Here is a 16,420-nt window from a genome sequence, read left to right on the forward strand (position 1 = left end):
AGCCCTCATTTCTCCTCCTCGATCCTTTTAAACTATAATATAAAATATAAAATAAAAATCTTTTAATTATATCTATATATTCCCAGACTTCAGTCCTCAATGAATCACACCAAAAGATTCTGGCAACAGTTCTTGTTTTTCACATATCTGGCAGTGATTATCACAGAAAATGCTGTGATCATTCATTACTAATCCCTAAGTTTATATTTCAAAGTCTTGCCAAGAGTTTCTGGATCCTAGAGAAAGTCTTTTAGTCCAGTGATCAGGACTGAATGGGACCACATCTGGCCCAGCTGCATCCAGCTGTTAATTCTGCCAACATGGAGGGTCACCGTGCAACAGCAATTCTTTCCACTGTGTTCTTGTCTCAGCACAGAGACAGAGAGAAATTTTTCTACCGCTTTAGGTAGAAAGGCCTAGAGTAAGATCTCACAACAAAGCCAAAACAAATTTCAGCCTTTTTAATGTCTAACACTCCCTTGTGTGAAATCCACCCTGCTAAAGGAGACAGGAGCCGATCTTGGATCTACTTCAGTTGGCAGATCCCATCTTTGCTTTCTTCCCTCTGAGGGTTTCAGACACGGCTAAAACTCCTTCTGTAGTCTGATCATTTGCAGCATTTCTTCTTGGTTAGGATAAGATTTCCATGCAGATATATTTTTACAAGAGTTTATATAGTTTTGCCACTTTATGTGGTCTGTGGTTGTCTTTTACTTGTGAAGTAAGAGAAGTACTCTTTTCCCAGAGGAAGGGATTACATGGTTCCTTGTCATTTTGTAGATATTGTCAAAAAGTCCTACTCCAACTTAATCTCTTTCCACACTTTAAGGACTCAAAGGGTTTCTCTCCCTTTGTGGGTTCTCTGGTGCTTTTGAAGAGTTCCCCTCCGACTGAATCTCTTTCCACACTCTGAGCATTCAAAAGGTTTCTCCCCTGTGTGGGTTCTTTGATGTGCTTGAAGATTGCCACTCTGACTGAATCTCTTTCCACAACCTGAGCATTCAAATGGTTTCTCCCCTGTGTGGATTCTCTGGTGCTTCTGAAGATCATTACTCCAACTGAAACTCTTTCCACACTCTAAGCATTCAAAAGGTTTCTCCCCTGTGTGGGTTCTATAATGTTGTTGAAGATCGCCACTCCTACTAAATGTCTTTCCACACTCTGAGCATTCAAAACGTTGCTCCTCTCTGTGGGTTCTCAGGTGCTGCTGAAGATCACTACTCCAACTGAATCTCTTTCCACACTCTGAGCACTCAAAAGGTTTCTCCTCTATGTGGGTCCTCTGATGCTGTTGAAAATGGCCACTCTGACTGAATCTCTTTCCGCACTCTGAGCATTCAAAAGGTTTCTCCCCTGTGTGTGTCCTCTGATGCTGATGAAGAGTTCCACTGTGACTGAATCGCTTTCCACACTCTGAACATTCAAATGGTTTCTCTCCTGTGTGGGTTCTCTGATGCTGTTGTAGAGTTCCACTCTGACTGAATCTCTTTCCACACTCTGAACATTCAAAAGGTTTCTCCCCTGTGTGGGTTCTTTGATGCTGTTGCAGACAGTCATTCCGACTGAATCTCTTTCCACACTCTGAACATTCAAATGTTTTCTCTCCTGTATGGCTTCTCTGATGCTGTCGAAGAGTACCATTCTGACTGAATTTCTTGCCACATTCTGAGCATTCAAATGGTGTCTCTCCTCCATGGGTTCTCCTATGCTGTTGAAAATTCCTCATTGCATTGAATTTCTTTCCACACTCTGAGCATTCAAAAGGTTTCTCCCCCGTGTGGGTTTTTTTATGCCGTTGAAGACTTCCATTCTGACTGAATTTCTTTCCACACTCTGAGCACTTAAAAGGTTTCTCCCCTGTGTGGGTTCTTTGATGCAGCTGAAGACTGTAACTGTGACTGAATGCCTTCCAACACTCTAAGCATTTAAAAGGTTTCTCCCCTTTGTGGTTTCTCTGATGCTGTTGCAGATGGCCACTCAGACTGAATCTCTTTCCACAATCTAAGTACTCAATATATTCCTTTCCTCTTTGTATTCTTTGGTTCACAAGAAGCTGTGGTTTATATCTGAAGTCTTTTCCGCACTGAATGTATTCACTCATCTCCTTTATATTGTGCTTGGGGAAATGTACGTTAAGCTTTCTTCCATTTCTCTTCTCAACCAAACAGCTGTCTTTCTTTCTCTTGGGTCTGCCTTCATTCCATACATTTCCTTTCAAGTCTTCATTAATAACTTTATCTGGCAATTGTGGATGAAGTTCCTCACCCTCCTCATTCCCCTGATCATTCTCTGCTGGAACAAAGTAAGAAACAACGTTAGTACCTGGGAGGGCATGTAAGGGACAAAGGCCTTCTCCAGCTTGGCTGACCTTAACTAACCCCCTACCTCTCCCCAGAATAGCCAGGATTTAAGGACACCACGGCCTTTCAAGAGCCACAGCTGAAGTCTTGCCCAGAAGGAGCTTCTGAACCTTCAGATTCCAGGTCCCAAAAGGCCTCCCTCCAGCCTCCAGTTTTATTATTCTACCAAACGAAGAGCTGCTTCGAAGTGAAGCAGAAAAGTCCCCTGGGTATTCCTTGCTTGTTGCCTTGACAGAACTGTGAAAGAAACCCATTCTCTGCCAGCTCACTTGGAAAGGGAATGGTTCTTGAAAAACTCTCCAGCCTTTCTTTGGATGCATGGCTGTTGTCTGTCTCTGGCATTGTCTCTGTGGTAGAATTTTGGATTAATGAAGCCTTGGCCATTTATACATAAGGTTTATCGAATAAATGTTAGCAAAAGCAGATTTTGGTTTGTTCCCTTAAAGCATTGCGGCATGGTTACTCCTGTCTTTCCCACACAGGCAGTGCCTGGCTGTTGAATCCCCCTGCACATAGCTGACATTCCATATGCTCTATGCTGTGCCTCTGGCTGAATGTCTAGAGATTAGTATCACATCTCTCTTGTATGGCCAGGGGCTCAGGACATTTCCACAGAAAATGATTTTATATTGCAAAAAGGTATAAATATTTACACAGCACATTACACAGAACAATCAGCACAGTCAACAACCATCTTCCTTATCTTCAAACCCCTTCCAACCCTCCCAGCAATTAACACAGAACAATGGTCACATTCAACAGCCAGTTTCCTTATCACTACCCTTCCAGGAAGCCCCACCAAACAATGGGCACATCCACAAACCAATTGCCCTTTCATCACAGCCCCTCCAGCCTATAAATAGCAGCTCTCCAGCAGCCCTGGCCCCACTAAATGCACAGCAGCCAAGAAGGTCTGAGCGCCTGCTCCGGCTGCAACGCCACTGAGGATGTTCTCGGCAGCTGAGAACGAAACGTCTGGAAGGAAAACTTTCTCCAGTAGAACACGGCACTTGAGCCCGAAAGATTCTACAAACCCTAATGGTATAAATATTGACTTCCAGTTCTGGCTTCAGGGCAGCGACATCGAGGGGGAATCACAGCGCTTGCAATCCCCCTCGAATTGCGCAGGTTGAGGGGGTCCGGACACCCGGATACCCAAAGGGACTCCAGAAGAGGGATGAGACAAAACCCAGGACTTTCAGCGGCAGCGGAACCCTGGGACTCCTTGTTTATCCTGAAGCCTCACCGTTGCAATCAGCATTTTGTGTGGCACCAGCTGTAGCTACCGGTAACAGAACTGCTCGATGTTAAAGCGTTTTGCTACTACAACCAGCAAAAACCTGCCTTGCAAGTAAGTCTCTCTTTCAATGTTACCCACCAGCTAAACTTTCACTATTATACCAAATTCGACTGTTCAGTATGAGGGGGAAGACTCCCCAAGAAAGACCTGCCTTGCAAGCAAGTCTCTCTTTCAATGTTACCCACCAGCTAAACTTTCACTATTATACCAAATTCGACTGCTCAGTATGAGGGGGAAGACTCCCCAAGAAAGACCGGCTTTCAAACTTAAAAGAACAAATTTGCAACAACTGTTATTATTTTAAATAAAAGAAACTGGAGCAAATATTTACTTATGGATTGATTTGGTACAAAATTAAACAACACAGTATTGAGACTTACAATACAGTCATATTCTGAGAAAGGGCTTGATGCGACTTTTTTATGCGATAAACCTATCTTGTGATCTGTCTAGACTGATCTAATTTCTATTGGAACTCAGGAGAAGAAAATTCTTAATTGGAAACTTGGAAGAATTTTCTAATTGAGACTTTAGAGTTGGATTTCTGGTCTTAATTGTTTTGCTATAGGATTGTTACGTATTGAGAAAACGGCATCTCAAACTGAAGTCGATACCCAAAAGGATTTCATGGCCACCATCTTCTCTATTCAGCAGGAAATTGGCTCTTTAACAGAACTCATATCAGATCATATGCAAAAGCTTCTGGACAAATGCGGCGAAATCAATAATATCCAGGATCTGACATCTCAAGGTGTACAAGAGATATCTTATGAATGGAAAGAGGCTGGTATACAAGCATCTGAGAATGTACTGTGCAAAGGCAAAATGGAAGAGGCTCCTGATCTTTCGTGGCAGCAAGAGAAAGTACAAACCACTGAGATAAGGAAACAGAAAAGCAACGTCAGCATGGCTTACAAGCTTGCTGTAATACTAGTCAGGATTAGAAGGAAGAAATCTGTGGATTGTAGCAAAATAAGACCCAAGAGAATGAAATCCTGGAAGGCTTTTAAGAAAAAGAAACTATGACTGTTCTTTAACGGGCATAATACTTTGGGACTTCGTTTCTGAAATCTGATTTTTAATGGTCCCTTCAAAACTCAAAGAAGGACTATTTGGTTTTTATCTTTTTTAACTGGAATGGCAAATTTGTTTTGCCTTGATGTTGATTTTTTTGTGTGAATCTTAAGTCACAATGAAGGTTTAGCAACTGTTGCTAAAAATGAAGGGTTTTAATTATGTTAATAACCTGTAAAACATTTTCAAACATACCCCAATGTAAGGTTAAAAACTTATGTTGTTCATATTGGATTGGGAGTATCATGGCTAGGTTATACACACACATATAAACAGAGGTATGCACACATTTACAAGAAAGTATGTGAAAGGGAATATAAGGTAAAGGTGTACATACCTTGATTATTTTTGCTCTTTTTAGAATGGCTGTTGAAGAGGTGCCCTGGTGCTTATCCCCATGCATTGAGATATCTGCCAATAAATTAATCCACTAAGAGTTTTTTCTTTGTATTCCAGGAAAGTTAGTGCAAGGGTTCCCTTTTCTGTGTAGTGTGATGTTGTGGGAGCAATTGGAAATGGCCATCGTCTTTTGCTCTGCTTTGTGTAGTCGGAGAGAAGTGCTGCTGTAAAAACAGCATTCCATGGAGTTTTTTTCCCCTTCTCTCCTTACTTTCTCACGCTTTTTTTTTCCTTTTAGGAAACTCACCCTTTTTGTTCATTAAGAGAGCTAACTTTTCAAGTAGGTGCCGGGAAAGTTATCTTCATTTGCTAATAAGACATGCGCACTATAACTGTACCCAGCTAACTTAAAATCCTTTTATGTTTAATGAGAAGCTTGTTTTATTTTCAATAGCCTTGAGATTCCTTAGTAACTTAGATACAGAAACGCAGCTGCTATTGCTCTAAACTGAAATCTCTTGGTCAATAAGCTTATACTGAAGACCAGAATCTGAACCTTTTTTCCCCCCTTCCTTTTTTTCTTTCTTTGGTAGTTCTATGTAGATTAAAGATACACAGATTTGGTTTTGTCTGATTACAGACATGATAGATAAGAATCTGGAATTTGCCATTAAATAGTTTGTAAAACAATAGGATTTTACAATAATAGCAAAAGGTCATAAAAGACTTGTAGAATTTAAAGGTAATATCTATGTACTAATTTTGAATATTTGCAGGTATAATTAATTATATTTTTCTTTGTTTTTTTAGATGTAGCAATAACTGTAATCTACTCTTTTATTTTCTGCACCCTATCCCTGATCCTTTCCCCGATTCCCCAATTTTCCCTGTAAAACTTGGTAAGAAAAAAACAAAAAGGTATAAATATTGTCAATGTTCCATTATACGGAAGTCAAGAGAATTCTGTTTTCTAACTTAGAATCATAGAGTTGGAAGGGACTCTAGGGTAATCTAGTCCAACCCCCGCACAATGCAGGAAACCCACAAACACCTACCCCAAATTCACAGGATCTTCATTGCTGTCAGATGGCCATCTAGCCTCTGTTTAAAAACCTCCAAGGAAGGAGAGCCCACCACCTCCCAAGGAAGCCTGTTCCACTGAGGAATCGCTCTAATGGTCAGGAAGTTCTTCCTAATGTTGAGCTGGAAACTCTTCTGATTTAATTTCAACCCATTGGTTCTGGTCCTACCTTCTGGGGCCACAGAAAACAATTCCACACCCTCCTCTTTAGGACAGCCCTTCAAGTACTTGAAGATGGTGATCATATCACCTCTCAGCTCCTTCAACCTTTCCTCATAGGACTTGGTCTCCAGACCCCTCGCCATCTTTGTCACCCTCCTCTGGACCTGTTCCAGCTTGTCTATATCCTTCTTAAAATGTGGTGCCCAAAACTGAACACAATACTCCAGAGGTGAGGTCTTACCAGAGCAGAGTAAAACGATACTATCACATCACGTGATCTGGACACTATATTTCTGTTGATACAGCCCAAAATTGCATTTGTCTTTTTAGCCACCACATCGCACTGTTGACTCATGTTCAGTGTATTAGTTTAAGCAGTATATACTGTGCTCTGATATTTTCTGCTATTTTGCTTAAGGTTCAATAAAATAGAATGGAGCACGCTTGTGTCTTCTTCTCTTCCTACCAAAACTTGGTTCTAGCAAGATCTCATCCAGCCCAGTGAACCTGAGTGAGGCTGTCTGGTAACATTTTTTTCTTGCCACAGACTCTCTTATCATTCTGGCTTCTTTCAGGGAGAGAGAGGGAGGGGGCGGGGGGGGGGGGGAGAGCGCATTCTTATATGGGGAAAGACAGAAATTCAAGCAAGAAAAAAAGAATAGCTTACCCCACATTTCCCCACTTTCTCCATTTCCCTGCCCAACTTACTTTGCCTCCCTCAATCTATCTCTATGGGGAGGGACGGTGGCTCAGTGGTAGAGCATCTGCTTGGGAAGCAGAAGGTCCCAGGTTCAATCCCTGGCATCTCCAAAAAAGGGTCCAGGCAAATAGGTGTGAAAAACCTCAGCTTGAGACCCTGGAGAGCCGCTGCCAGTCTGAGAAGACAATACTGACTTTGATGGACCAATGGTCTGATTCAGTATAAGGCAGCTTCATATGTTCATATGTTCCCTTCCTACCCCAGCCCCACCCCACACAAAGTTATGACACTCACCCACAGCAGATTTCTAGCACCTGTTGTATTTCTCCCCACAATGAGCCTTATTACTAGTAAAAGAATAAAAGGTCAAAATCAAAGCACAGAATCCCAGCTAGTGTAAGCGCGATGGATCATTTCCAGAGCATATGTTTCTAATCCCATCCAGAGGAAAGGTGTGTTGGAAAGGCAGAGAACAGAGAGGATCTCGCCCCTTCCAGAGTCTTTCTGAGGGCCTTTCGCCCCACTTTTACCTCAAGTCAGGACTCTTTCTCTTGGTAATGGCCACAACACTGGCCTCAGTTGCCCCTGGGCAAGCAGCAAAACAGCAGACAAAACCGCATATTGCTGTTCAGTGTTTTGACACAAGCCTCATCACAATGATAGCAATTCGCACCTTTGACACCTAGGAAAGATCCTTACCCAGAGAGGCCACATTCCCATAATTCTCCTGGTAGAGCGCTCTTTGTCCCGGATCCAGCAGGGCCCACTCAGCCTCAGAGAAAGAGACGGACACCTCCTCCAAGGAAAAGGGGCCCTGGAAGAAAAAGCAGATTCCTTCATCAGAGGTCATGCCAGGCAGAAAAGGGAGTCGCCTGAGAAAGTACAGGATGTAAAGGAAATGGCATCCAGAGCTTCTCTCGCCTGGACACCTTCTAGATAGAAACCGCAAACGCCCCCCTGAGAAAGGCGGAGGGACCCAGTATTTCCTCTGAGCTGAGCTAAGTGTGTGCTAGCTCGCAATTTTTTAGCCTCTGGCTCTCACGTTTTTGTCTTAGCTCAGGAAAAATGGCCCCAGAGCAAACTAAGGTCACCACTTTAATGCCAGCAGCTCACAAAGTAAAAATTTTGCTCACCAAACCCCACAGCTTAGACGGAGTATTGCCAGGGACCATTTCTAAAATCCCCTACCTGAACTGGAGGTACAGCAGGCGTTTCCACACCTCTGAAAAGGCAATGGCTCAACAGCATCTCTCCAGTGCCTGTAAGACAAAGGAGGAAGGAAAGGCATTTTCCAGGACTTGATATTCGATTTGCTTCTTTGTACCCTGGAATGTGAAACCTCGCCCTCCGTACACTCACCACATTCTTAATGAAGAAGAGAGTTGTGTTTCTTGAAAGCTCATGCTACAATTAAATGTGTTAGTCTAAAAGCTGCTACCGGACTCTTTATAAAAAAAAAAAAGTTTAAATAGTTTATTAGAGATGAAATCAGGATGCAACAAAGATCAACAGGTATACAGAGTCAACAAATCAACAAGCAATAATCCAAGCTCTTACAAAAGAGAGTATATATAGATTACGTGTCAATATATAAAAATTATATCTATTTTTATATAAATATTATAAAGATATTAAATTATATCTAACTATAAGCAAATGCAAAGTAATTAAATACCGTATTTTTTGGACCATAAGACACACTTTCCCCCCCCCAAAAAAGTGGGGGAAAGTGTGTGCGTCTTATGGAGCGAAGGTACCTTCCTCTGGGGGGGTGGGATCCGTTGCCTAAGCCTCTGATCCCGGCGCTTCCCCCGCGCCTGCCTGCCTGGCTCCAGCTTTTTCCAGCAAGCGCTGGGATCGCTCCACGCTGCCCCCACCGCAAACCCAGTGCTTCACGAGTGCCGGCTGCGGAGAGGGCAGCGTGCTTCCTCCGTGCCTGTCTGCCTGGCTCCAGCTCTGACGCTTACAGCAAGCGCCAGGATTGCTCCCTCTGCCCTCTGATCCCAGCGCTTGCTTTAAGCATCAGAGCTGAAGCCAGGCAGACAGGCACGGAGGAAGCATGCTGCCCCCTCCACAGCCGGCACTCGCAAAGCGCTGGGTTTGCGGAGGGGGCAGCGTGGAGCGATCCCAGCGCTTGCTGGAAGAAGCTGGAGCCAGGCAGGCGGGCGCGGGGGAAGCGCCGGGATCGGAGGCGGAGGCAGCGGATCGCACCCCAGGAGGAAGGTGCGTCCTATGGTCCGGAGCGCCTTATGGTCCGAAAAATACGGTAACATAAGTGGCTTGAAAAGTCTTTAAAAATATATATGTCTGCATCTGGGAGTGGGAACCTCTCAAATACCGCACAGTCTCCACTAATAACATCTCTATGATTTGAGCCATACATCTATGAGGTGAACCACAACCCAAAAAAGAGATTACTGCATTGGAAAAAGTGCAGAAAAGGGCAACTAGAATGTTAAAGAGTTGGGACGCTTTCCTACGAAGAAAAGAGGAGAGAATGGATATATACCCCACCCTTCACTTGGGAGTCTCAGAGTGGCTTACAATCTCTTTCCTTTCCTCTCCCCACAACAGACAACCTGTGAGGAGGAACTGAGAAAGCTCTGAGATAAGTCGCTCTTGAGAGAACAGTTCTGAGAGAACTTGTGACTGGCCCAAGGTCATACCAACAGCTGCATGTGGAGAAGTGGGGAATCAAACTAGTCGTCCCAGAGTAGAGTCCATGCTCTTCACCGCTACGCCAAATTGGCTAATACAAATGAGTGTTCAGAGTGTGCCTTGCTGTGCTAACCAGGTTTTCAGCCAGATTCAACATCAACACAACATCCAATCTACCCCAAGTCCCACCCCAAAGCTGCTCCCCATAGCTCCAGGGGGGTGCCAGTCCACACCCTGCCATCCCTCCTCCAGCATCCTGCTTCCCACGGCGACCCACAAGATGCACCATAAGCACAGGTATAGACGTCCAATTCTTCTACCCTTACTGGCCCCTAGAAAGTGTTTTTGAGAGCTCTACTGCCCCAGAAGGAGGAGTTTCCCCTTCTTTATCGGGTTGAATGAAAGAAGGGTGAGAGATGAATATATTCGTTAATGCGAGGAACTGCCTTCCATGAACTTGTCTAATCCCCTTTGAGAGGAATCACAATTAGCAGACATTGAGTGCCGGAAATTAACTCTGTATGAAGAAGTGTTTATATTTTGCCTCTGAACCCCAACTCTCTGCTCTTCTCATCAAATTCATTGGGTGCCCCAATCGTATCTAGGCACAAAGAGTCCTTACCACAAGAAAGGGCATCTTGGACATGCTCCGGGTTCTGCGCTCTCTGCCCTTGCTCCAAGGAAGCTCCTTCCGCCTCAGGGAATGGAGGCTCTTTCTTCACGGGTGGGGCCCACATCTGAAAGAGCAGGGAGGGAGGAGGTAAGAGATGGGATGGAAAAGAGACCAAGGAATGGATCCTGCCCCATTCCCAGACTCTGCTCCCTTCCGACAGCAGACCTGGTGGGTTATCGGAAGGAAGGAAGGAAGGAAGGAAGGAAGGAAGGAAGGAAGGAAGGAAGGAAGGAAGGAAGGAAGGAAGGAAGGAAGGGAGGGAGGGAGGGAGGGAGGGAGGGATTTATTCCCCACCCTTCATTTGTAGTCTCAGAGCAGTTTACAATTTCCTTTCCTTCCTCTCCCCACAACAGACACCCTGTGAGGTAGGTCACCCATTTGGATGATTAACGCTTGAACAAACGTCTGGCAGGGAACCTTTAGAAAAAGGCCGAGTATTATTGTTTGAACTCGACACACCTGGAGGGAATCCCCTCACCTGTTCTGCCTGCCTCTTCTCCTCTGCCTGGCTCAGGAGGAAACTTTCGGCCAGGGCCACCGCCTGGGAACTGGTCTCCGGCCCACATCCTCTGACCCAGCCCTGCATTTCCTGGGGCAGGAGAGTCAGGAACTGCTCCAGGATCACCAGGTCCACGATCTGCTTCTTGGTGTGCCTCTCCGGCTCCAGCCACTGGGTGCAAAGTCCATGGAGCTGGCTGCAAACCTCTCGGGGCCCATCGGCCTCATCGTAGCGGAACTGCCGGAAGCGCTGGCAATGCACATCTGAGGTCATGGTGCCCTCAGCCAGGGTCTCCGGCCCAGCCCTTTCCCGGAATTCAACCCCACTCCCACTTTGAAGAGGAAGGAGGCCTTTGCTTGCTCTCTTGCCAGTCCCAGCTCCTTCTGGGTCCTGCTCTTCCATCTCCTGCCCCTTCTCTTGAGTCACCTCCATTGGTGGAAAGATGCCTTTGTTCACTTGGCTGTGAAGAGAGGCTTCTCTCAGAGGGAGGGGGGGGGGGAGACACACACAGTCACACGTCACGAAGATAAATGAGAATGGAAAAACACCACCAAAAACCACAAACCTTAATATTAAAACACACCACCAAAAATCACAAACCTTGGAGGATACATTAGAATCGCCCTGGTGGATCAGAACAAAAGTGCTTCTTGTGGTTTGTAGGATTTGTTTAATATCATCTTGCTGTATCACATACCGAGGTATTTTAGTTGTGGCACCTTGTTCTTTTGGGGAAAGTTGCTTTTTTTTGGGGGGGGGGGGATTCTTCATGCGTCACTATGAGGATTATGGTGTCAGTGATGTAAATACACCAGGGAGTGCCGTGGATGTGGATTTGAGTACCCACCTGCAGCAGTGTTTTGCAAACTGAATGCACAGGGAGGACACCTTTTGCTTGCCCCAAAGCAACAGGGAAGGTTCCCTCCAACACACAGCCTAGGCAGGGACGGTGGCTCAGTGGCAGAGCATCTGCTTAGTAAGCAGAAGGTCCCAGGTTCAATCCCCAGCATCTCCAACTCAAAAGGGTCCAGGCAAGTAGATGTGAAAAATCTCAGCTGGAGACCCTGGAGAGCCATGAATGGGGCTGTGGCTCAGTGGCAGAGCATCTGCTTAGTAAGCAGAAGGTCCCAGGTTCAATCCCCGGCATCTCCAACTCAAAAGGGTCCAGGCAAGTAGGCGTGAAGAACCTCAGCTGGAGACCCTGGAGAGTCATGAATGGGGCTGTGGCTCAGTGGTAGAGCATCAGCTTGGTAAGCAGAAGGTCCCAGGTTCAATCCCCAGCATCTCCAACTCAAAAGGGTCCAGGCAAGTAGGCGTGAAAACCCTCAGCTTGAGACACTGGAGAGCCATGAATGGGGCTGTGGCTCCGTGGAAGAGCATCTGCTTGGTAAGCAGAAGGTCCCAGGTTCAATCCCTGGCATCTCCAGCTAAAATGTTAGATTTTATATGTTGTAAGCCGCCCTGATCCGCTTCGGTGGGAAGGGCGGGATATAAATTGAAAAAAATTGAAAAAAATAAAATAAAAAGGGTCCAGGCAAGTAGGCATGAAAAACTTCAGCTTGAGACCCTGGAGAGCCATGAATGGGGCTGTGGCTTAGTGGTAGAGTCTCTGCTTGGTAAGCAAAAGGTCCCAGGTTCAATCCCCGGCATCTCCAACTCAAAAGGGTCCAGGAAAGTAGGCGTGAATAACCTCCGCTTGAGACCCTGGAGAGCAGGAGAGGGATGGGGGCTCAGTGGAAGAGCATCTGCTTGGTAAGCAGAAGGTCCCAGGTTCAATCCTTGGCATCTCCAGCTAAAAAGGGTCCAGGCAAATAGGCATGAAAAACCTCAGCTGGAAACCCTGGAGAGCGGCTGCTGACTTGATGTATCAAGGGTCTGATTCAGTATAAGGCAGCTTCATATGTTCTAGTTTCAGTTTCCAATTAGGCATTTCTTTCTCTCCCCCTGCTTGTTCAGGGACGGGACCAGATTCTACTAACTCCCTCCCTCTCACGCACACATGCACACACACAGAAGGGCCAGGTCTCCACACAGAGCCCCAGAAATGCCTGTCGTCCACCCATAGCAGGAGGGAAGGGAAAGGTGCCTCCCCAAAGCCCAGCAGGCATCTCTCTATAAGAACATAAGAGAAGCCATGTTGGATCAGGCCAACGGCCCATCAAGTCCAACACTCTGTGTCACACAGTGGCAAAAAATGTTATATACACACATACACTGTGGCTAATAGCCACTGATGGACCTCTGCTCCATATTTTTATCTAAACCCCTCTTGAAGGTGGCTATACTTGTGGCCGCCACCACCTCCTGTGGCAGTGAATTCCACATGTAAAGCACCCTTTGGGTGAAGAAGTACTTCCTTTTATCCGTTTTAACCTGTCTGCTCAGCAATTTCATCGAATGCCCATGAGTTCTTGTATTGTGAGAAAGGGAGAAAAGTACTTCTTTCTCTACTTTCTCCATTCCATGCATTATCTTGTAAACCTCTATCATGTCACCCCGCAGTCGACGTTTCTCCAAGCTAAAGAGTCCCAAGCGTTTCAACCTTTCTTCATAGGGAAAGTGCTCCAGCCCTTTAATCATTCTAGTTGCCCTTCTCTGGACTTTCTCCAATGCTATAATATCCTTTTTGAGGTGCGGCGGCCAGAACTGCACACAGTACTCCAAATGAGACCGTACCATCGATTTATACAGGGGCATTATGATACTGGCTGATTTGTTTTCAATTCCCTTCCTAATAATTCCCAGCATGGCATTGGCCTTTTTTATTGCAGACGCACACTGTCTTGACATTTTCAGTGAGTTAATTACCTCGACACCAAGATCTCTCTCTTGGTCTGTCTCTGCCAGTTCACACCCCATCAACTTGTATTTGTAGCTGGGATTCTTGGCCCCAATGTGCATTACTTTGCACTTGGCCACATTGAACCGCATCTGCCACGTTGACGCCCACTCACCCAGCCTCAACAGATCCCTTTGGAGTTCCTCACAATCCTCTCTGGTTCTCACCACCCTGAACAATTTAGTGTCATCCGCAAACTTGGCCAGTTCACTGCTCACTCCCAACTCTAAATCATTTATAAACAAGTTAAAGAGCATGGGACCCAGTACCGAGCCCTGCGGCACCCCACTGCTTACCATCCTCCACTGCGAAGACTGCCCATTTATACTCACTCTCTGCTTCCTATTACTCAGCCAGTTTTTGATCCACAAGAGGACCTGTCCTTTTACTCCATGATTCTCAAGCTTTCTAAGGAGCCTTTGATGAGGAACTTTATCAAAAGCTTTCTGGAAGTCAAGGTAAACAACATCTATTGGGTCTCTCTCCTGCTTCAGGAGCCGCTGCGGAGTCCACAGACAGAGCGGGAAGGTGGGCCATTCTTGCTGCCTTCTCCCCCGTGTGTGTGCGCACATTGCCAGATATTAGTCACCTTCCTCTCCTGCCTTAACCCTAGCGCAGCTTAGAGGGAACCCTGCCCATCCCCCCCCCCAAAGAAAACCCCCTTATCTTTCTGTCTTCAGGTGGCGGTGGAAAGAAGAGGCAGTACCTGCAGCTCCCTAGCTCAGGGGTGTCAAACATGCGACCCAGCAGCTGAATCAGGCCCTCGGAGGGCTGCTATCAGGCCCCGAGCAACTGGCTGTGATCTGCTTCCAACTCGAGGATTCCTGACCGTTAGAGCGGTTCCTCAGTGGAACAGGCTTCCTTGGGAGGTGGTGGGCTCTCCTTCCTGGGAGGTTTTTCAACAGAGGCTAGATGGCCCTCTGACAGCAATGAGGATCCTGTGAATTTTGGGGGAGGGGTTTGTGGGTTTCCTGCATTGTGCAGGCTGTTGGACTAGATGACCCTGGAGGTCCCTTCCAACTCTAGGATTCCTGACCATTAGAGCAGTTCCTCAGTGGAACAGGCTTCCTCCTTGGGAAGGAGGCTAGATGGCCATCTGACAGCAATGAAGATCCTGTGAATTTGGGGGGGGGGGGGGTGTTTGTGAGTTTCCTGCATTGTGCAGGGGGTGGGACTAGATGACCCTAGAGGTCCCTTCCAACTCTAGGATTCCTGACAGAGCGATTCCTCAGTGGAACAGGCTTCCTCGGGAGGTGGTGGGCTCTCCTTACTTGGAGGTTTTTCAACAGAGGCTAGATGGCCACCTGACAGCAATGGGGATCCTGTGAATTTAGGGGGAGGTGTTTATGAGTTTCCTGCATTGTGCAGGGGGTTGGACTAGATGACCCTGGAGATCCCTTCCAACTCTAGGATTCTGTGATTCTTCAGGAGGTGGTGGGCTCTCCTTCCTTGGAGGTTTTTCAACAAAGGCTAGATGGCCATCTGACAGCAATGGGGATCCTGTGAATTTAGGGGGAGGTGTTTGTGAGTTTAGATCAGTTCCTCAGTAGAACAGGCTTCCTCCTCGGGAGGTGGTGGGCTCTCCTTCCCTGGAGGTTTTTCAACAGAGGCTAGATGGCCATCTGACAGCAATGAAGATCCTGTGAATTTAGGGGGAGGTGTTTGTGAGTTTAGATCAGTTCCTCAGTAGAACAGGCTTCCTCGGGAGGTGGTGGGCTCTCCTTCCTTGGAGGTTTTTCAACAGAGGCTAGATGGCCATCTGACAGCAATGAATATCCTGTGAATTTAGGGGGAGGCGTTTGTGAGTTTCCTGCATTGTGCAGGGGGTTGGACTAGATGGCCCTGGAGGTCCCTTAGGATTCTATGAAGCCCAAAACCTCTGCTTTCAAAGGGATGGGGGGGGGGGGAGCCAAATCTCGGAGAGCCACAGAGGAGGGGCAGGAGAAGAGAGGCAGGCGGCTCCCGGGTGTAGTCGCTTGCTATCTCTCGGCTGAGGGAGACCAAGGTGGTCCCTTCCTTCCCCAGCTGCAGCACCCGCAACACCTACCTGGATGCCCCCCCTCGCCAACGCTGGGGGCAAATTGCACCCCTCCCCCGCTAGATCTGGCCCTTCTCCACCCCTCCCCCAGCTCCAAACGGGGCCTTTCCCGGAATCCCTCCCCCCCTCCCGGCCAAATATCCTCCCGGGAGTTGGCAACCCTGACTGAAAATAATGGACCCCCCCTCCTTTGCAAGATCTCGAGGCTGATCCCCTCCCACCCCCTTGCCTTACTTCTAAGGAGACCACCCCCGAAGACCTTGCAGCTGCTGCTTCTTTGCAGTCCCTCCTCCGCCCTGCAAATGCAAGCCCCTCCCGCGACCCCCCCCCCCCGCCAAGGCCCTGCGCCCTCCTCCTGGCCCGCCCCCCCTCCCCTCAATTGCACGGCCTCGCTAGCCAGCGCCTCGGCTCCTTTAACCCTCGCGGCGCTGCAGAGGAAGGGAAGGCGGGGAGCTCCAGCCCTGCGCAGCTCAGTGGGGCTCCTCGGGAGTAACGCTGCAGGAGGGGGGCTGCTGCACTCCCCCCAGAACACCCAGGGCTGTTCAGCCAACTCGGCCTAAGGAGGGGAGGAAAGGAAAGGTCCCCTGTGCAAGCCCCAGTCGTTTCCCACTCTGGGGTGACGTTGCTTTCACAAGGTTTTCACGGCAGATTTTTTATGGGGTGGTTTTGCCCTTGCCTTCCCCAGTCTTTTACGTTT

The 16,420-nt window shown here is 47.2% G+C and overlaps 1 protein-coding gene and 1 non-coding gene across 3 annotated transcripts; one reads left to right on the forward strand and one right to left on the reverse strand.

The window, feature by feature from the left end:
- Nucleotides 1-40: 40 nt before the first annotated feature.
- LOC132572105 (oocyte zinc finger protein XlCOF6-like) lies at nucleotides 41-16,023 on the reverse strand. Of its 2 annotated transcripts, XM_060238902.1 has the most exons (6): nucleotides 15,958-16,023; nucleotides 10,826-11,322; nucleotides 10,297-10,411; nucleotides 8,205-8,275; nucleotides 7,716-7,830; nucleotides 41-2,289 (listed from the first exon to the last, which is right to left on the reverse strand). In XM_060238902.1, the coding sequence occupies exons 2-6, from the start codon at nucleotides 11,276-11,278 to the stop codon at nucleotides 833-835; spliced, it is 2,211 nt and encodes a 736-aa protein (XP_060094885.1). In that variant the 5' UTR covers nucleotides 11,279-11,322; nucleotides 15,958-16,023; the 3' UTR covers nucleotides 41-832. The 2 variants fall into 2 exon arrangements, with proteins under 2 accessions (XP_060094885.1, XP_060094884.1); XM_060238901.1 differs by lacking the exon at nucleotides 15,958-16,023 and having other exon boundaries at nucleotides 10,826-11,324.
- TRNAT-AGU (transfer RNA threonine (anticodon AGU)) lies at nucleotides 11,927-11,998 on the forward strand. The gene has a single exon. It is a non-coding gene; the product is annotated as a tRNA-Thr (tRNA).
- Nucleotides 16,024-16,420: the final 397 nt, after the last annotated feature.

This window comes from Heteronotia binoei, chromosome 5 (genome assembly GCF_032191835.1).
Source record: "Heteronotia binoei isolate CCM8104 ecotype False Entrance Well chromosome 5, APGP_CSIRO_Hbin_v1, whole genome shotgun sequence".
NCBI lineage: Eukaryota > Metazoa > Chordata > Lepidosauria > Squamata > Gekkonidae > Heteronotia > Heteronotia binoei.